Below are 22,542 nucleotides of genomic sequence, written 5' to 3' on the forward strand. Positions count from 1 at the left end.
AGCAACAGTATATTCATTTAAAAAAAATAAAATTTATTTACATTTAATTGAAACATTTAACTCAAGTTTGTCTTTTGTAGCTTAAAAATAAAACTAACAAATGATAGGTTATGTTAAATTAGAAATGACTGTATTAAAGGCATTAACCCCAACCCTCCCCAAAAACCTCCCTCTCTTCTCCGATGCGATGGCGGGCCAAATCAAAGGTTACCATGGGCCAACTTTGGCCCTAGTTTGGGCCTCTCTGATCTAAACAAAGAACAAAAAAATTCTATGAGTAATGAATGTTATCAGGGACTTAAGGATATAGTTTTTATCATGCTAAATGTAAAAGAAAAAAAGCAGAGCTTCAAAAATATGTTGAAGCTGCATGTCAGAATTCTATAATAAAAAGCATCACAAAGCGGCCTACTGACTGTTAAAATGGCCTAATGACTGCTAAAAGATCAGTTTTGCCTAAATGCTTATACATCTTGACAGGTATTCAATCAGTTGGTTTAATCAGAGTTATTCAAACAGAGTTAGTTTGAGTTATAATATTTCACTACATTACTTTTTAATTTTAAGGTTTCTAGTTTTCTTTACAGAGCTGGTTTAAGGACTTTGGAGTCAGTACTAATGAAGTACACAAGTCACAGAAAGTCTTTGTGATGGGAGATTGGCGGTCTTGTTCCATGTTGCATGTGGACAGCAGCACAGGGCGCTCTGTGGGCTTTTCATGTTGTAACCTGCTATTGCAAATGCATCATGCAAAACTGTTAGCATTCATGCAAATGACTGGTAGATAAAAGGCCACTGTTGAAGCAGAGAGTGTCTCTGGGTTTGGAAGGGTGGGGAGGGGAGCTGAGGGAAGGTCTGTTTAGATCCCTTTTTCTCCAAGGCTCTCTCCAGATACGCTCGCTAATTAATCACTTATCATAATGAGATTTTTGCCTGATTTTTTTCCTCAGTGATATGCTAATAATGGAGTCGAAATGCAGTTGGCTACAGTTTAAGTCCTTCTCTTCTTAGCGCGTTTGAGTGTGGATATGTGCACTGTTGTCAGTAGTCATCTGGGTGGATGTGTGTATATTTTTGAGCTCAGTCGCCAAGAGAAGCAACTCCTCCAGGACAGAGGACAGTGTCTCCTGATCCCCGCAGGCCGGACAACAGCGTCTCTTGAGAGTTTAGCTGAACAGATCAGCCTTCTGCTGACCCGGAGCTTTGAGCAAGAGAGGGTACACAGTAACAAACATGCAAACACGCACACACATTTAAATTATGATGAAAATCGCTGACCCCAATGTTGCATTGGAAAAGGTGTCAGTTCTTTGATCCAAAGAATCCTTTTAAAAAAGGGGTTGCAAGCACACTTGCAGGTTGTTACTGTTCGTTTTTTTTTATTTTATATGTCCTGTCTTCCTCTATAGAATCAGAATGAGTTTTATTCGGCAAGGAATTTTTTGTGCTTTAAAGGAGCTTGGATTATATATAAACCTATTAAAACAAGAGAACAGAAAGGACATTTAAAAAAAGTCAGAAAATAAGACTTATAGAAAACAATTGAATTATAACAATTACAAACATCCAGATGATTTACATGCAATCTGTGCATTGCTTACTGTTTTAAAGGTCCCATGAATTCAAATACATATTTTTTACATGTTAGTTTGTCTGTTATAAGCTACTATGCTCCAAAACAGTGACAAAATTTGCATTTAGGAAATATAAAACTGAAACAAACATAAAAACCGTGCAGTTTGCATGAGCTCAACCACTCCAAAACATTAATGACTGTAATTTTTTATTTTTAAGGGGAGGAGTTACTCTACGTCCCTCTAATCTACTCTGTGTATATTTCTCAGTTTAGATTACATCAAACATAGACTAAAACGCACATTTCAAAGCACTACATGGGATCTTTAACATATTTGTATTTACAAATAAGCTACTTTTAGTTTACAGAAACCATAAACACAATAATGACACTGTTTTGTTTATTACAATAAGAAATAAGGAGCAACTGATGTGCTAGTTGTTCAAGTTGGATATGGTCTGAGGAAAAAAAAATGTTCGTATGCCTAAATGTTTTAGTGCATATTAGGCTTGGGCTGTATCCAAATTTTGATACCATTAAACATCCTCCCTATTTTACATCGGTATCTGGTATTACCGTGCATAACAAAAAAATTATGGTATAAGGCTCAGAAAGCATCACCAAGCTGTTGGCTTGTGATCGCTTGATACAGAATTATAAACCGGCCTTATGCGACCACAAAAATGTTGCGCTGGACCATACGCATGCACTTGATGCAGAAGTATAAATCAGCCTTAAGGGAAGAAGTGTAAACAGTTCTTCTACATTTTTTAAAATTTATATTTTGCATAAATGATCACTTGGCTACTGCATTACTCAGCATTTCTCTCATTGCAAAAACATTCACAATTTATTAATTTAATTTTTTACTAGTCCAAAAAAAAATCATTCATCTGACAGGGAAATGAGTCACATTGGGTTACAGGAATGATGTAAGAAGCCTTCGATTTTCTGAAACACCTGTGTGCTTCTCTAGCACCTCTATCATCCCTTAGTACATATAATGGCAGGAGTGAGTCTCGTATGCTTGACCAGGAGATTTCCCCCCGCTCACACTCAGAATATGCTCTCGCTGTAGGCCTATACTGCAGAACACTGACTAAACCTTCACTCTGCCACACACACATACACGGCTATGAGGATATTTCTGTTTCCGTTGGCATAGCAACAGAAAGCAATCATTTCCCTCACTTAAAATCTTGCAGCATCCTTTCTTCTCCTTTGCCCCCTTAATAAGGGAAATCTTTAAAAAGTCTCCCTCTCGCTGGACTCTTCATCAGTTTCTGAATATCAACAGGGACATAGATGAAGGGGGGAAACAAGTGTGCGAGTGTTGGTAGAGCAGCGTTGAGGCTTATTTGGTGCAAATGCAGTAGACTGTGAGATGTGATTTAAAGGTGGTTTTCAATAAAAACAGTCTACTGTGCGAGAATTTCTGAACGACTGATTGATCATTATTGAGTTTACTCATTAGATTAGATGTGGCTCTATCAAAAATGGTTAAGGCAGCATATTTACAGCTACTAATCTCAAATCGTATGTGTTTATTCTCTTATCTGTTGAAAAATAAATGACTAGCTAGTTTTCAACACATTTGTAAACATTATAGTTTTAATAATTTATTTTATCTTTGCCATGATGACAGTAAATAATATTTACTAGATATTTTTCAAGACACTTCTATACAGCTTGAAGTGACATTTAAAGGCTTAACTGGGTTAATTAGGTTAACTAAGCAGGTTAAGGTAATTAGGCAAGTTATTGTATAATGATGGTTTATTCTGTAGAAACCTAATAAAATAAATAAAATAGGGCTTAAAGGGGCAAATAATGTTTTTTTATATATATATATATATATATATATATATATATATATATATATATATATATATATATATATATATATATATATATATATTAACAACTGCTTTATTCCAGCTGAAATAAAACAAAGACTTTCTCCAGAAGAAAAAATATTATCAGACATACTGTGGCTAATAAATCTGACTTCAACTGTACATATTATAACATAATAAATGACACATAAAAAGTATAGCCTTCGACTATTTGGGGTCTTTTTGGGGTCCATCCATGCAACATTGACTCTCTCCCTCTGTTCAAATCCAGACTTAAAACTCATCTGTTCAAAATAACATACTGTCCCTGTATTTTATTCTCAATTTTTAAACTGCCAGTTTATTTATTTAATTTCTTTTTAATTGTGCATATATGTTTTACAGTGGCCTTGGGTCTTTTAAAAGGCACTTTAAATAAAATGTATTTTTATTATTATTAAATGTTTTTCAACAAGTTTTATGGAATTATACTTATGGAAACCAAAGATATAATGATTTCCTCAAAAACTACAAAAAAACAGCGATATTTATAAAATTATATTATAAAAAATATTATAATAAAATATTTTGCCAAATATTTTTTCAATTTAAAGCATTTTCTCTTTAAAATATAGGCCTAATAATTGTTGCCTATGCTCAACTTTCAGAAGTCTCTTCAGTAGTTATTCTAACATGCTGAATTGCCATTATTATCAATTCAATTCAGTTTAAGGTTACTTGTATTGCGCTTTTCACAATAATTATCCTTCCAAAGCAGCATCACAAAAGGTACACAATACATTAAAGTCAAAATCAGATAATTTTTTTATGTCAGTAATTACATATTAATCACAGTTTCTTAATCATTTTAACTTTTTTTACATTTTTAAACAACTGAACAAGTGCATGCATATAGTTTATATACAACATATTTAAATAATGTTCTTTCTTTTTTTTTTTTTTTTTTTTTACAAAAGTGCTTTGCAGGGCAATAAAAACCTTCATGATTGACCCGATATGGCCAAAAAGCTAAACTGGCTCAAAAAACTAACTCTGAGCACCTGTGAACTTGTGGTCACAGTTCCATATGACGTTGCGTGTCTGATTGTATACGAGTGTGTTTTTTCTCCCAGTCTTTGCCACAGGACATAACAGGTGATAAATGAAGCTACTCCCCTTCACTAGAAAGACACCAACAAAGAGAAAGAGCAGAAAGAGATCAAGAGAGAGGGAGAGAGAGAATATTAAAGTGATACAGAGAAAGACTTTGACAGACAGAGAGCAGAGCGGGCCTGTGATGCCCTGCAGCTGAATTGAGCACCACTCTCATGAAACAAAGTCTACACTGGGCCTGTGACACAACAGATACATATTTAATAGCTTTATGAATGATATGTGTGCTGTGAGCCCAGTCAGCGCTGACAGAATAGAACGGGATGTTCGACTTAGATACTATTAGCAGATCTATTTCTTTCTCTTTCGTGAAAGTACAACTCTCTTCAGTCTCTACAGGATTTCACAAGACTTTTTTTTCTGATTCAGCCTAAAATTACTGCTTTTGCTGCAGCTTTTTCAGAAATTGCAGTCATTTTTGCAGTATTTATTGTATATGTATGTTGCTTTGCTGAGATAATATATACAGCCCATAATATTGTAAAATCTGTATTATTTTTTTACTTCAACAAACATTAGGCTCTGATTTATATGGAAAACACTAAGAGAAACAAAGCAACACCATATAAAGGTCATTGTATCACTATTGATAAACAACGGTCGCCAAAAGATCAAATATTTCCTAATCATTAGCATTAGAAAAATTATTCTAAGTTATATTTAATTAAATATGATCTACAGTTAAGGTCAAAATTATTAGCCTAACTGTAAACTTCTTTTCTTTTCTATTATTTGCAAAAAATATGTTTAACATAGCAAGGAAATTTTCACAGTATTTCCTATAATATTTTTTCTTCAGGACAAAGTCTCATTTGTTTTATTTCGGCAAGAATGAAAGCAGTTTTCAATCTTTGAAACTATTTTAAGGTAATAATAATAATAATAATTCCTTACATTTATATAGTGCTTTTCTGGGCACTCAAAGCGCTTTACACACAATGGGGGGGATCTCCTCATCCACCACCAGTGTGCAGCATCCACCTGGATGACGCGACGGCAGCCATTTTGCGCCAGACCGCACACCAGCTGAAAATAAATATTATTAAAGGTAAATATTATTAGCCCCCTTAAGCTATATAAATGTTTTCGATTGTCTGCTGAACAAACCATCATTAGACAATGACTTGCCTAATTACCCTAACCTGTCTAATTAACCTAACTATCCTAGTTAAGCCTTAAAATTGCACTTCAAGCTGAATACTAGAAATATCTAGTAAATATTATGTGCTGCCATCATGGCAAAGATAAAAGAAATCAGTTATTAGAAATTAGTTATCAAAACTATTATGTTACAAAATGTGTTGGAAAAAAATCATGGTAGGATATTGCATTGTTTTGCCCACAATTAAAAGTACAGCTTTGATTATAAAACAAAGCATTTCAATAGAATGTTACCAGAGACGGGTTGCTGAGAGATTTAGAGAAACAAATAATTATTTATGTGAATTATACAGTAGTCTGCTCCAGGATTGCTCAAAATATTATTGATTACATCTGTGGCCACATGAATAACAAAGTACACCAAATTGCTATTTGTGCCCAGTTTGAGTTGGTAAAGAAAACTGAGATTGTGATTTTTTTCCAAAATCAAATGAGCTATTAAACATGATGTATTAAGTAATATATTTTTTTCTTGCATGTTAGTCCAAATAGAAATGTTTTATGTTTGTAGTGATACACTAACAGGAAGCAATAGATGAATCGTCTAGATCAGTGGTTTGCAAACGTTTTTCATCAAGTACCACCTCAGAAAAAAATTGTCTCTCCAAGTACCACCAAAATAAGCAGTATTGAAATACAGTAGCGTAGTAGGCCCAGTAAAGCAGCTACAACTCTGCACAGTTAAAAAAAAAACGTGGCAATTACCTCAGAAATATAGGCTATATGTCATATATAGCATATTATATACATCATTTTTGATAAATTTTGAAATGTGTGTAGCATGTACATGACATATTTCATTCCTCTGCGTACCACTAGAAGGAAGCCTGCGTACCAGTAGTGGTACACGTACCACAGTTTGAGAACCACTGGTCTAGATAAAAAATTTAGTGATCGGTTCAACGCACACTTTGTTTACTTCGACTCAGCTTTGTGTTTTGATAAAGGCCCAATCTGCCTTCTAAACCTTAGCCCTTTCCCTTAACCCTACCTCTCGTTTTGCGTGTTCACCTGAAGGGGTGGGTGTGTCCCAATTTTTATTAGTTTGAAGCAGTAGGGCTAAAAAAAACACACTCAAAACCAAGGGGTACACCATCTACAACGACAAAATGGCTGCAAATGGAAGTCAGGAGATGCAAAAATTTGTTTTTTTGTGTTTATTAGAAATAAGCATATATCTTTTTACAATAATAACGGCGTTCATGTTTTAGCGTTATGCATTACAAAAAAAAAAAAAAAACGATTAAAAAAAACTACATTTCGCTATCTATAATCTATAATTATAACTCTTGTATAGAAGTCCCATAACATACTTTCACATCTGACCATTTTTTTTCTTTAATACCCTGTCAGAAAAGTCTAGTGGCTGGGAATTACCTTTATCCATTATCTGGTATAATTTGAATGTTTTTTCATGTTTCATGTTTGTATAGATGATTATGGCCATGGTGTAAATACACAGTACAGTTATAAGCTTATTACTGTCATCAATCTCATATGAAGCAAGAGCTCACGATGACATGTGATGATGTGTGCAGGTGTGGTAGTGGAGTCCCATTTTTTAGGGGTAAGATCTGAAGCTCTTCCCCTTCACACTCTGTTTCAATGACCAAGGAGAAGGGGTAGGGATAAAAAAAAGAGAATTGGGATTGGGCTATAGTCACAAGATGCATCTAAGGCAGCCCAAAATCTACAACAACCTAGAACTATTGTGACATGATTTCGCATTAAATTCTGAGACTGCAGAATCACAAAATCCAAGAGGGATTTTCTCTTTAACAGCACAGGACAAAAACAAACCCTTGCTCAGGTCCCCCTCCTTCCTAAAGTTGGCACACGCATGGAGTAGCTGCATCAGACAGGTCCTCTGCCACTCTTCTGCATCCTACACTGCACTAGGGCTTCAAGCCACAGCACGGCTCCATGCAGCCCAGGGGGAGGTGAAAGGGAAGACACTGCTCACATTTGGGGGGGGTTAAAAGAGGAAAACGGAGAGGAGAATGTTCAGATGGGAGCTGGCAGAGAGCAGTCTGGGTGAAGTCATTTTTCGTGTTTATTGCTGATGATAAAGAGAGAGTGACTGATAAGCGACAGCATTCACTATCTGTCTCTTGACACAAAAATAGAAGCAGGAAATAAAGGTAGACACAGAAATTAACGTTTTAAAAAAGCAAACCAAATCCTATTTAATGAACGCACCAGATCTGTTGTGTTTTAACAAGCAAAGTTGTACACGATACAAACAATTAGCTACATGTATGGTACTAAAGGGAAGCACAGAGATATTGTGCCACACTTTGTCTGTATCCTATTACTGTAAAAAGGTCCCCGGTTGCCTCTGTTCCTCTTATTATTCGGCTCTGTTTTGTTTGTTCTTCTTTCTTTGTTTGTTGTCTAATTTGCGTACATAGAGCAGGTTGGGAAGGATCCCCTACTGTTTCAGTCTTTAATGAGATAATAATGCTGATGTGAACATCTCGCTTGCTTAGTGCATAAGAGTGTGGATGGTTGCGCTTCCTTGTTCTTGGCCACTTTGTGGCATGCTGTCTGGTCAACAGCACGACTGGGTGGGCATAAGAGAAAGTACTTCAGTTTATTAGCCTATATGAGAAAGTTTCCATGATTCATATTTTGAAGACTGACAACTTTGAGCCTATAGTTAGGTGCATGTTAACAGATTTACTCAAACAATTCTTTTTAATACGACGCATACGTTCCCAGTGATGGGTTGCAGCTGGAAGGGCATTAGCTGCATAAAACATATGCTGGATAAGATAATGGTTCATTCCGCTGTGGCGACCTCTGATTAATAAAGGGACTAAGCCATAAAGATATTGAATGAGTGAATATGATATAGACTATAAGTCAGAACTGTTAGCCTTCCTGTTAAATTTTAAGTCTTTAATATTTTCCCCCAAGTTCTGTTTAAATGGAGTTAAGATTATTTTTATAATTTCTAAACATAATAATCTTAAGTAATTTCTAATAACTGATTTATCTTTGCCATGATGACAGTACATTTTACTAGATATTTTCAAGATGCAAGTTTCAGCTTAATGTCCAATTTAAAGGTTTAAGTAGGTTTATTAGGTTAACTAGGCAAGTTAGGTCTCCCAATTGAAAAATATATATTGCTTAAGGGGGCTAATAATATTGAGCTTAAAATGTTTTTTAAAAATTATAAAACTTTTATTCCAGCCAAAATATTAAATATTGAAAATACTGAATAAAATAAAATAAATTAAGATGAAATAAATAATAAATTTAATAAATAAATAATAATTATATTTAAACAAAAATTTCCAACTGTGTTGCCCTCAACCAACAATATGATGGGCAGGAATATGTTTTTAGGCATAAATTTTCATCATCATTTCAGCCAAACCCATGATGTCCCATTGTGGTGTCTTTGTTATATTATACTTATAGAAGCGATTTTATAAACATATTAAGTATATTAAATGCAAAATGTTTATGATTTAAATAATTTGTGTGCTTTAATATTTTTAAATGATAATTAATATGAATAGAAATACACACACGTATACATTGTGTGTGTATATATATATATATATATATATATATATATATATATATATATATATATATATATATATATATACACACACAATGTATACGTGAAAATTAGTTTTATTTTTTAAATATTTCCCAAATGATGTTTAACATAGCAACGAAATTTTCACAAAGTGTCTGATAATACTTTTTCTTCTGGTTTTATTTAGTCTAGAATAAAAGCAGCTTTTAATTTTTTAAAAACATTTTAACGTCAAAATAATTAGCCGCTTTAAGCTATATATTATTTCGATAGTCTACAGACCAAACCATCAATATACACTAACTTGCCTAATTACCCTAACCTGCCTAGTTAACCTAATTAACCTAGTTAAGCCTTTAAATGTAATGTAATAAATGTCACTTTAAATGACACTTTAAGCTGTATAGAAGTGTATTGCAAAAAATATCTAGTCAAATATTAATTACTGTCATCATGGCAAATATAAAATAAATCAGTTATTAGAAATGAGTTATTAAAGGTATTTTGTTTAGAAATGTGCTGAAAAAAATATTCTCTCTGTTAAAAAGAAATTGGGGTAAAAAATAAACGAGGGCGAATAATTCAGGGAGTTTAATAATTCTGACTTCAATTGTGTGTGTGTGTGTGTGTGTGTGTGTGTATATATATATATATATATATATATATATATATATATATATATATATATATATATATATGTGGGCATAGATCAGATAACCTCTTCCATATGACAGAACTGGTCATCTGTGTGACTGACAGATCATTTGTGAGATATAGTATATGTGTCATGCAGTGAAGAGAGGCTGTATTAGGATGCACAGAGGCTCCACAGAGGGACAGAATGACTGATGAAGGGTAAAACAAACACGGCATTAGGGAGCTGTTAAATAATGATAGTGAATGCCAGTGTATACAGACCTCAGATCAGCCACATGTCCTCAGAGAAAGAGAGAAAAAGTGGTGGGTGGAGAGACGTGCGTGTATGTTGGGGGGAGGGCCGTATATCTCAACAAGTAATTCAGATGTGTAATCATGAACTTCACTTTTACATCTGACTTTGCACATTCATTCCATTACAGAGGCAATTCATGGGTAGAGGATCTGTAATTGCCACAGGCTCACTGGACGTCCTTTGGGTAGTTAAACCCACACGTCTGTGTGAAGGGTTAACGGTGGCGGGAGACATTACTATGTTCAGAGTTCTGCCTCATTTCTTCTTAACACAGTCTTATAAATTAAAAGCACGCTGCGAGCTGCCTGTTAGGAGCTGTCAAATGCTTGCATATAGCAATTATCTGCTAACGAGGATTAATTGACACTAATGCTTTGGTTATTTAAAAAGAACGAAAGAAGAAGAATGTTTATTTTGTAGAAAGTGATCAAAAGACTTGGTGGCTCCTGTTGACATGATTACTTGTGTTCTGAAACAACTGGGACTTTATGTGAATACTGAAACAAGAATGAAAGTGCTCATTACAAAATAGTTCTGTCACTAATTTGAATGCTTATTTTTCTCAGGCTGAGGTGTGCCAGTCTCTGGGGATCCAGTCCCTACTGGATGGCAGACAAAGGTCTGTTGGTGGGACCCCTTGAGGGCAATTCTCAAAATGGTGTCTGTTCATGACACTCTGAGCGTGCACCAGTGGTAGTCGAGGACCTCCTAGTGTTCAAGAAAACAGTCTGGGATGTAAATCACATCCTTTTGTAGGCTGTAGTAAATGTGGTCATTTTTTATAATCTCTTATCATAAAAACATCAATCCCTCGTGCAATCATCGTCACAATGATTGCAGTCCAATAAAGTGTTATTAAAACTATTATTGGCCAAACCGGATGCTTAAATTAGCTTTGTGACCAAATGTATTTTATTCATCCAAAGCAACATATTCAGAATACATGTTTTGTCCATTTCTAGGCCCTAGGGCTGGTTTTAAATGAACCCCGGCTGTCTTTCTAATGATGGATTCTGTCATAGTCCTGGGATGTGTGAAAAAAACGCGAGCATTGTAGAGCAGAACAGGTAGGTTACCGGAGCAACGGGTGCCAACCGTCCGCTCCGCCCTCATCCGGTACAGAACAATGCAAGTGCTTTTCTTCTACAGTGTACAGAGCACGATCGTGAAACAGTTGCCCATTTCGGAGTGCACCTGTTTAAAGTACGCCGATTGTTGTTTAATACTGCTCTGGATGAACATTGATCGGCGTGCGCGCGAGTGTCATGAGATGCCCACAAGAGGAGGATGTTGCGCGAGACCCTCAAGTGGCCCAAGAGCGCAGCTGAAGTCCCACAGACAGTCATACTCATTCATTTACATCATGTTTTTAAGGTTCACCGTAGCATTAACCCCATAGGAAAACTCTCCGCGCCCAGGCGTCCCCAAAAATTGGAGAGCTCACCATACGCGCGCGCCTGGGCGCCTGCCCGCCTCCAACCGTCCAGTGACACATAACGTTAAAGCAAAGTGAATAAAATCACACTGCCCCGACTAACGTTCTCACGATTTGCTCGGATGGAAAGAAACGGGCCACGCTGTGATTTTCTGTGACATCCCGATCCCGTCAGCAGGACAACGTCATGCCAATTCGTCAGATACCATTACTACACCGCCGTTACTGCTAAGAGGGACCGGCGTTGCTATGGCAGCCAGCTCTCGGAGTAAGACTGTTCTGCCCGGTTGGGGTGAGGGATGAATATGCTCGGTCAACCCGAGGTGTAAGATTGAAAAGTTGCGCACAGCAATGTGGGTTGCGCGTAGGTGGAATCGAACGAGCGCTGTCCCGAAGCATATTGACAGCGGGCTACAGAAGCACACAGAGAGTTCAAGTCTCACAATCACAGACACACAAACACAATTCACTCACATACAGTCAAGTGGAAAAAGCACTTTACCGTAGACTTGACAGGGACGTACAGGACGGGCTTCCCCGATGACTCTTTCTTGTTGTGCTCGCCCAAGATGTTGCTGCCGACCTGAAAGCCTTTGGACTTCACCCAGAATTTGAATTTGGCGTTGATGTGGCTGTTGTCGACATAGACACCGTCCGACTCCTCGTTCTGCAGCAGGGTCTGCATGATTTTGTTATATTTTCGGCGCGTGACGGTCTTTGTTTTACCCGAGTCTCCGTAAGTCCGGAGGCACCAGTCCTGAAATTCGCTGAACATCTCCGCTTCCAGCACGACGGGACTTCGGCTCCTTTTCGTTAAATCTGCGCATGGTTTCTTAGTTGCCATTCCTTCCTCTTTGTGAGCCCTACGCGGAACGATCAAATGCAACTACAAAGCCTGAAAATGATAGTAGACTCCCCCTCCTCTCCCTGTCCCGCTACGAGGATGATCGCGTTGACACCGGTGCTGGAGGTCCACCTCTTTTCAACAAGGCGAAAAAAGTCGTATTATGTGTGCCTGGTTCGGGCAGCCGCACACCTGTTTGCAGAGACGCCTCGCCTACTGTCCCAAACCGCAACGGCAAATGTCACTTGCACACATCATCCGCTGAGGAACTGAGAGAGGGGGCCGTCCTACCAAGCGGGTATCTCCCACCTGTGCGTAAACGGCTCGAGGACCAGCGCAAGTGGGAAAAACCCCAAGGGTCGATACCGTAAATGTAAAAAGACCCACAAACCGGATAAAAAGAGCCCAGCGTAACAGACTTTAACGGCCCACTTTTTCAAACGACCGGCGCGAGACTGCGCGTTCTATCACGGGATGTGGCACAAGCCTGTTGATGTCACACGGACGCAAGAGTGTTTAGCGAAAACGACTCGAATTATTTTAATACTGAGGTATCAAACAAAAACAAAACAAAAAACGCTCAGCCGGTTGAAACAGCCTCCCTTCTGAAGCTCCGTCACGCGCTAGGACTGTCCCACTCTTTCCACCTGTTTGAATCGGACCTGCGCGTGCACTGCTGCCGCCACGCTACAGACCGTCCCAATTTGACATTTCTCGTTTATAATCGTCAACATGTAATATGTACTGGTAGTTTTTATGACATAAAGGTTTGCCGTGGTTTGGATAGAAATAAAAGGCAGCTGAAACGAAGTAGTAGCTTTGTTTTTTTTTTCTCAGTCTCTTTTTTCAGGAAGTAGACTGTGCAGCGCGTGGACGCAGCGGTTACAAAGCGGGTAAGAGGCTACATCTGGTGTCGCAACAAAAAGACATTTTCCGATTCAGACGAAAGAAAATGACCCACTTGATAACTTCAATGTTTTTAAAACCTTCCATCATTGTTAAAAATAATAATAATTACCCGCAGATATATCACCACGACTTAAATGTTTTCGTCCATTATAAAATTACTGACAAAACAAGGATGCCATTTTGTAAATATAAAGGGTAACTACTCAGTTTTCTCAGTTCGACAATTTTGCAATAATACACAAAATCTTCAAACAAAACTAATATAAGCTACATCAAACCATTCACAAAGGAGTGGATAGATGATAATATTAAAGTAGCCCCCAAATCCTGATTCTCTGAGTCTTTCAAACAATAGACTACGTAACTAACATTTCAAAACAAAACTCATATAGTCACAAAACAAAAGCACACATTTTATGTTCAATTTGACTTTAAAGTCTAACAATTTTACAACAATACAAGATTTGTTTTAGTAAAACTCATAGGCTACAAATATTTGGGCTAAATCTCTGACAACACCATGAAATACTGTATATATTAAACATGCTAAACTCATTGTGTTTAATAAATTAACTTTAGTTGAAAATTAATTTCTAGATATTTTTGTTGAAGTAAAACTGTGATCAGCTCAAGCACTAATAAATAGGGAATACTATGGACAGATATTTGTTATAATTTCCAATGTTTTTCAGGAAAACAAACAATTATATACACACACACATTTCTATGTCTATGTATATATCCATGTACTTTCCACCATCATTCTTGGCAAGGTGTGGGATTGTGTTATGTTGTTGTTTCTGACTGCTTGTGTGGTCAAGTGTGTTCAAGTGCCCTCTGATGTGAGGTTGTGTGTAATTGGCCTGTTTTTTCCAAACAAACTCTGTGTCAGTCTGGTCATGTATGTGTACATATTAGTTGCAGCTTGTTTGTGTGAGTGCTGGTATGTTCTCTGTGCAGGCAGCAGTGTGAGTGCTCCGGGGCTGTGTCGAGGACCATGCTGGGACTGCTGGTGATGTCGGCTGCTGTTGCTATGACAGCAGCTCAGCTCCAGCAGCTGAAGAAGCAGAACAGGCCGCCTGTATCTGCCCCATCCAGACTGCAATGCCTCGCTCTAGAATCTTCTCTCAGTCCTAGAACCTGCTCAGAGTTCTAAAAGGTCTAGAATCACTTCAGCAATCCGGAATCTGCCATGAGCTCCGGAATTCTGTCAAAAGGTCTGGGATTCAAAGGATGAAGCTGAGCGGAATGTGTCCCCTTTGATGTTCTCCGATTCTTAAAGAGGTATTCCACCTTGTTTAAATACCATGTTCGTTTTGCCCGGCAGCTAGTATTGACTGGTCGGTTCCAATAAAATGTTTGACTGACAGCAGTAAATCCTCTTTGATTAGCTGAACCCTGCATATCTGTCCCAGATGTGCACCCCTTTAGTTGGAAAAGATATTAACAGACCAATTAACATCTCAAAGCACAGCTTTATTTAGATGAAATTGCCGTTTGAGGTAAATGTGTTTAAATGAATGTTGTTTTTTATTTAGTCACCTAAAAATAAACTCGTTATTTTACTTTTCTCAAAAGAAATAGATTCCTTTTTTGACCCTTTAAGTGGTTTGTTAGCACAAAGAAATTGTACAGAGCTGTTAGAGAAAATCAGTTTTCATTTACAACAGTAACGCATGAACCTCTGCAAAAGGATAAACAATGTGGGAATATAGAAACGTGTGGGCACATATTAAGCTAATTACTTGATCTTTCAAACACCTTTAAGTGACATAAAAGAGATATAATTTCAAGTTAACTAATTAGTAACTATATCACACCAATTATGAAGAAGATAGCAACGTTAAAGTGATTTAGTAAGATAATGGCCTCTGAAATTAGGCATTTGCTGGCTAAAAATAACCTCAGCAAGCTACATTTTCACAGTACTTTATGTGATTGCATGTGTTACGATCATTAGTATATAATAGAAGAGGTATTTTTCATGAATATAAAGCAGAATTATAAAAGTGTTTTTGTTGCTGATGAGATATAGAGTGCTCAGCATATATAAGTACACCCCTCACAAATGTATCTTTTTAATTCATATTTTTAATAGGAAGCTATACAATATTATATTTGTGCATATACATAGATTAGTCAGTACTGAAGCCAAATCTGGAGCTTATCTAACAAAATAACTTACGATAATGGTCCAAAAACTAGTACACCCAAATTTATACGTTATTGGAAAATATTAAACACAATTTTTAAAAAGAGGAAAAATCAAGAGAAGCAAAACAATTGAAAAATTTAGTTTAATTTTGTAGGTTGTAATTTTTTTGCCATATTTAGCTTAAATTTAATAGTATTATCGTTCAATTTCTAAATATGTTTGGGGGCTAAAATATCATTTTAATAAATATATCTATTCTATAAATCTGTTTTGTTTAAATGCACCAAAATACATCGCCTATATTTACTGAGAAATAGATAAAATATTAATTTTCAAAATGGGGAGTACTTAATTATGTTGAGCACTGTAAATATATAGGTGCTATAACCAGTATTACAGGAAAAATAGCATAAATGAGGGACAACCAAAAGATTTTATGGGCGTTTTGGTATCAAACACCTGCCTTTTTTAACATCCACTTGTTAATAAAATAAATATAAATAAAACTAAATACATATAGTTGTTTCATGGGAACCATGTGGACTTACTGGTGTCTATTCGGAGTTATTGCAAACTTTGAGAAAGGGTTTTAAAGCGGAGCCAAATATATAATTTTTAAATGAATTGACATTATGGAAGACAATTAAAACACAATGTGAAAATATGATTAATAAATTAATTTTTAAAAGACACAAATCTCAACTTGATGTTTTAAATCTCGAAATTTAAGTTTGCTGTAAAGAAAGTTGAAATTACCTGTAAAAGTTTGATTCAAGCTAAACATTTAAAATAGTTCATCAATTTCAATTTACTCACCCTCAATGGTTCCAAATCTGTAAGAGTTTCTTTATTCTGTTGAACACAAAGGAAGATATTTTGAAGAAAGTGGAAAACTTTAAACCATTGACCTCCATAGTAGGAAAAACAAATATCATGGAAGTCAGTGGTTACAGGTTTACAGCTTATTTCTAAATATCTCCCTTTGTGAACTCATAAAAGTCATAAGAGCAAGTAAGAGGTGAGTCAATGATGATAGATTTAATCATGTGGGGTGAAATATCTCTTTAAGGCAGCACTTATTTTAAAGTGTGTAATTTGAAAAACATTTTGAGCATTTGGAAATGATTTAGCATTTATTTTGCAATAATCCAAAATGGAGCATATCTCCAACCATGAAAACTCCTGCTGCAGTGTGCTGTTCAGGTGTGAATTTTCAACAGAGGACATTTCTCTTAGTTTCATCATTTTGACCAAACTCTGGACAGAGACATGCGAATTCCAGGTCTGACTCGCGATTGGTCTGTTTTGGGCCTGAGCATCCTTTCTGAGTTAGCAGATCAGCTCACATGACTAATCGCTGACAGGCAGAGAGGTTAAAAGCAGAGCTTACCCTAACATTTCTACATCATGCCTTCTGGCTATGATTAAATGTACTGGCACTGAAACGAACACTCTTATTTTGTCCTTTTGCATGTGCTTCTATGAGTTTATGTTCCCATGTCATTCCCTTTCTGTGTTTCTCTCTCCGTTTTGGCCACACAGACAGTGCGCACCACCAGCCTTTGGCTTCAGCATGCCAGGTTTCTGTTACAGCAACAAAGGGTGTATCTCACTCCCATTGAGAGCGTGTGTGTGCAGAAGTGAATGGGAGAGAAGGGATTACGGTGCCAGTGCAGAGGAGGCTGCCGTTTTGTATGGATATGTGTGTGTGTGTGTATGTGCAGTTCTGCTTATATTTGCCGGCTCAGGGTGGGTGTAACTAAAGCTGCGCATTAGCTTAGAACTTAGCTTAGGAAGAAAAAAAAAAACACTCACCCTTTTTCTTTTAATCTCTCCCTCTCTTCCACTCATTTCTCTCTCAAAACATTTTCCTCTTTTTCTGCCCATCTTTTACGTAGTCAAGGAAGACTCACTTAAATTTTCTTTAAACCTCTGCACAACATCCTTCTGCACGGGTCCTGTAAATATATGTTTACAAATATAACAAGATCTTAGCAGGAAATATGTGACTCATGGTGATGGCAGTATAGGCATACAATGCAAAATCTCTATTCTGTCATTTTTAAGACCTTTTGACTTTATATTGGTGTCTCTTTATATTGGTCTCTTTCTTGCTGTTCATTGCTTAAAGGTGCTGTAACTTTTTGACTCTTCTAAAGTATAAAAATTCCATAGTATGTTTGCAGATATTTAACAAACACGCTGTAAACATACTTGTTTATCAGAAAAATAATGCTAAAGACACCTTTTCTGCTTTGAAAAAGTGCTGAAACGCTGTCTTGGTTTTGGTTCTTTTAACCTCCACACTGCCAATTATATTTCAGCAGCCCAGGTTGCTTTGGTGGAAAACAGCATATTTCATTCATTTAGTCAGAGAGGCTTTCAAAACATGCGTCCATGAGCAAAATTCGAGTAGCAGAATTCAACATGAGAAGTAGAGTCAGAGTTCCACATGCAGTGGCGCCCCTGGAAAATTTTCATTGGGGTGGCAATTTTAGGCCACACCGAACTTGGGGTGGCACACAAAAAAATAATTAATTCATTATAATGTTATATTTTTGGTTCTGGTAAATGAAATACTGTGGTTTTAATTCATTTAATTAATTACTCATAAAATATTACAATTTAATCTTTGAAATAATTCACCAAGTTCAAATGCAAACCTAATAGAAATCAATATTTAATTTAAAAACACAGACAATTGAACAAACTGAACAATTTATCCATATTCATTTTGAGCCACAATATTATTAATGCAGCTTCTTTTACTGATGTATGCAAAATTATATTGTTGCAAAATACATCCACAAAATCATTGAGATTTATGGCCCTTGTAAGTCAACCAGTAAAAAATAAATGAATTTGCTACATAAACATGATTCTGAATAGCTGATTTCAAAATGCATTTTATTTTTTAGGATTTGTGGTTTTCAATCAGATGAAAGACAATTGTTCATTTCAAAAAATAATAATTTCTTAATAAAAAGTTTACCATCTTGTGAACCCAAAGTCATGTTTCATCTCTCAGTCAAACAATACTAAACAAACTATGTTACAAGAACTTTATCCTTAATTTAAAAATAATAATAATAATAAATAAATAAATAAATAAAACGTTTTCAATTGTTGTGGTAAAGTCAGCTTGTCTGCTGCGGTTGAAGGTCAGTGGTTCATCCCCGTTTTAGTTTCGCGGATGAGGTGCCTGAATAACACTGTTGAGAACCAGGTACTGTAGAGGGGGATTGAAAATATGGAGTTTTCTGGAAGTAATAACAAAACAGGGGGGTGGCGGGAGACGGGTCTGCAATACAGGAGACTCTCTGCACAAACCAGAGTGTTGACAGGTATGAGTTAGGCTTGATAGTCACTCGCTCCTGTTGGTCCTCAATCTGGCAACCTGTGCTTGCATTTGTTTTGATTCAGGAAAGCAATATCTAGTTCAACCACTGGGTGTTAAACTTACATACTGCACCATTTTGTCTAATCCTCTCCACAGCAACCTTCTGCACTTGCCCAGAGTATATCTGAGTGTATATCAGGTCCGTAGCGAGCCTGGTGAAAAAGCTGATTTTTTTTCTTCTCGTAAATAGGGGTGGTGGACTTTTTTTTGCAGTTATTCACCTCATTTTCTATTTAATCATGGGAAAAAAAATTATTAGAAAAGAAAATGTATCCTGTTGTCATTTTGTTAGACAATTAACAAGCTGGCCGACGCAATCAACTTTCCTCAATCAGAATTTGGACATTTGAATTAAAAACATTTAAAAGATGACTTCACTTACATCATATTCTGCAGTGTCTTAAAACCTTCAATCGGTTATTTTCACTACGTATGATGACATAGCAGTCAAATTTGACAAATGAGAAAATATGGGCTAAAATTCTGGACCTTTTTCAGTGGGGGGTGGGTCTTTCAAACCACCCAGACCCCCCCTGGCTACGGGCCTGTATATATTTACATAACTAAAACATAAGCAAGAAAATAAGAGCACATTCACATAAAACACACGACTCCTGGTGATGACTGTGTTCGTGCAACACCAAAATCTCTCTTCGGTGTCTATTTTAAGACCCTTTGACTTTATTGACCTTTGCCCCTTTAGATTGGTGCCGGAACACCCTGCGGCCCAAATTACATCAGGATCAGCTGGTGGGATGAATAGAAGAAGGGTGTGTGTGTGTGTGTTGGCGTGAGGAGGGGGTTTATCATTTCACATTCTTAATAAGCCCATCGCTTCGTAATTAAACCTCCCTTAATACTCTCCCTTCCCCCTTTGCAGGAGGGACAATGATGTACCTTCAGCGATCGTCTCCATAACCCTGTCATTTAGAACCGGAGGAGGGAAGGAGGACGGGGAGAAGCAATCTCTCCCCCTTCCAGGTCCCTCAAAGGGTCACATGACTCATCTCAGTTGTACGCCAGCAAGCCTTGCTCTCTAACTGTGGTGATTAGTGTCAAGCAGGACATGTAGTCTCATCCCGGTTCTGAGGTGTTTAGTGGGATGCACTATGACTGTGTGTATAAATTAAGGGAAAGCCTTGGAGACTTCTGTCATCATTTAGTCATCCCGCTGTTCCAAACCAGTAGGACTTGGCTTTGTGTGCATCTAATGAAAGTCAAGAGACCTTAGTCAGGGCAGCAACATATTTAATCTAAGAAAGGAAGGAATATGACCCTGTGAGGGAGGGATGGGTGTACGGTGTGTTCAATAGACGTTTAGCTGATGGAATGCCTTTCTGAAAAACACTTTAGACAAAAGGTTTACAAAAGTTGTGAAATTTATGTGGTCTATGACCCTCCTGTGGGTGTAAGTCTCTCACAGCCTCATTTTCATCTTCGTTAAAGGGACTGTTCACCCAAAAATGGAAATTTACCCTAAAAAAATATAGTTTGAAAAATGTTAAAAAAACTGATATCTTTGACATCCACGTTAGGGGAAAACTGCTTTTCCATATGAAAACTTTACAGATGAGTAGGTGCAGTGTTCATAATGATACCATCCAAGACAAACAGCTCTCTGGTTCATGCTATTTAAGTCTCCATCTAAATTTGCTCACCCATTTTTGTTTCCTATTTCCTGATATAGCACACTAAAAGTACATAAACTAAATATGGGTTAGTTACAGCGAATGAGTGAACAAGTAAGCAGTTTCAGACAGCTCAAACGCATTTTGGTCATCCAGAACATAGTCAGACAAGGGAAAAGTCAAGTCCAGTTTCATATGGTGTTTTCTCTTTTGTTCACTGTTGAAAACATTTTAGAATGTTGTTCTTTGCAATTTCTTAGCACTTTTTAAATATTATTTCATTTTTATAGCCCCTTATTGTGAAATAACCTTCCACAATTTATACCAAAGCTAAATGAGGCAATTAAAAATAATACAGGGAGCCGAGCTTTTTTCCTTCACCCACAAAACTACACCGAATTCCATGGGTTTGTGTTTACAGATTGTGTTTATCCTGACATTTTATCCTACCCATCAAATTATGCCACCAACACTGTATTTAAATTAGCTTTGCAGGGTTTACCAGTACTATGGTATTATCATGATACTCTGGCTTTAAAATACTGGTTGTGCCACTGCACTTTGTAAATGGCAGTATCGTCATTAATCTACAATACATAAAGCTGCACGTGAAAAAGTCACTAAAATGCTCACACATTTGTGCAACAATAGACCATTTTATTTGAATAGTCTGTGAAGTACTTTAAGGTTGCAAAAGTATGTAGAAATCATGGCTTTCGTGGTAGCCTGTTATACGTTTTCTGATGATTCAGTTCGAACGCACATCTGAATCAGTTCATTTCTGTTTCTGTCAATATGATTTAGTAGCCACAACAACTGCAACAATCTCTTAAAAAGAACGACTCACAAAGTGAAATTTTGAATTATGTTGGATTCTTAGCTGATAAGACTGAAAAACAAAAAAAAGCCCAAAAGAGCAAACATTGAAACAATTTTTGACCTCTTCATATAGCCACATTTTGTACAAAATGAACATTTTTGTAACAAATTTCTTTCTGTATAATTTGTATCTTTTTTTAATGTATTTTTTGTTGGTCATTTATCTACAAAATAAACAAAAAGAACTAATGCATTATAGGTGAAGTGCAGATGTGCAAATACTTTTTCAATAATAAGGGAATTATGAATTAAATTCAAGTAGACATTTTATAACATAAATATAGTATTTCTGACAATTTTCTATATTTCATAAATTTGAATTATGAATTACAGTATCCCAATGGTGTCACGATACTTCAGCTGGTATAGTATCGTAAATTTATGGTATCGCGACATCCCTAATTTGAATGGTTCTGAGGTTGGAGATAGGGATTATTTAGGTTAGGGCTTCATATCACACTATTCCACATTAAAATTTACACTGGTAGCAAAATCTGATAGGTAAGTTAGCATATTGCATCAAAATGTGCAACCTACTTTTTGAATGGAAGGTAACGTTAGGACAATTTAACAAGGTAGGACATTGTTCTTTGTTCATGTTTCAAAATGTATTCGTAAACTTGTGATCAAATTGAAGAAAACATATCTCAATGTCAATTGAAAACTGGGCCTAAGATCACTGTTTACTTTCATTATGAACAAGGACAGATTAAACCCTCAACAAAATACCATTACATGTGCTCTACAGAAGAAAGGCGGTTTGCAACAATATGACAATAGAATTTTCGTTTTGAGGTGAACTATACCTACCTGTAATATAACTTGAGGCCAACGCTCCGTTCGTCAAAGCTGTTTTATCAAGTTCTCTCGACAAAACATTTGACCGATTTTATCAGACCTAAAATAATTGAGAGATTAAAACATAGGCTGAGAAGGAAAGCTGAATCCCATGAAGTTTAAAAACTGACAACAAACATTAATGTTTCTCAGTTGAGGCCTAATGTGAAGTTGACGGATGATCTATTCGCTGCTGCCACCT

At 36.5% G+C, this 22,542-nt stretch overlaps 1 protein-coding gene and 1 long non-coding RNA gene across 4 annotated transcripts in view; one reads left to right on the forward strand and one right to left on the reverse strand.

Moving 5' to 3' along the window:
- nol4la (nucleolar protein 4-like a) overlaps nt 1-22,542 on the reverse strand; it is an 87,589-nt gene extending 65,047 nt beyond the window's left edge. The window contains exons 1-2 of one of the 3 annotated variants that reach the window (XM_068223143.2): nt 22,314-22,542; nt 17,412-17,554 (exon numbers count right to left, since the gene is read on the reverse strand). In XM_068223143.2, the coding sequence (XP_068079244.1) occupies nt 17,412-17,483 (72 nt within the window). In that variant the 5' untranslated portion in view covers nt 17,484-17,554; nt 22,314-22,542. Of the gene's footprint in view, nt 1-12,190; nt 12,776-17,411; nt 17,555-22,313 lie in introns of those variants that run through there. The other 2 variants (XM_073910355.1, XM_001922510.9) reach the window with 2 other exon arrangements.
- On the forward strand, nt 13,151-21,700 carry LOC141375629 (uncharacterized). The gene is made up of 4 exons (XR_012384310.1): nt 13,151-13,425; nt 14,402-14,725; nt 19,700-19,766; nt 19,877-21,700. It is a non-coding gene; the product is annotated as an uncharacterized lncRNA (long non-coding RNA).

The sequence above is a fragment of the Danio rerio genome, chromosome 8 (assembly GCF_049306965.1).
Source record: "Danio rerio strain Tuebingen ecotype United States chromosome 8, GRCz12tu, whole genome shotgun sequence".
Taxonomy (NCBI): Eukaryota; Metazoa; Chordata; class Actinopteri; order Cypriniformes; family Danionidae; genus Danio; species Danio rerio.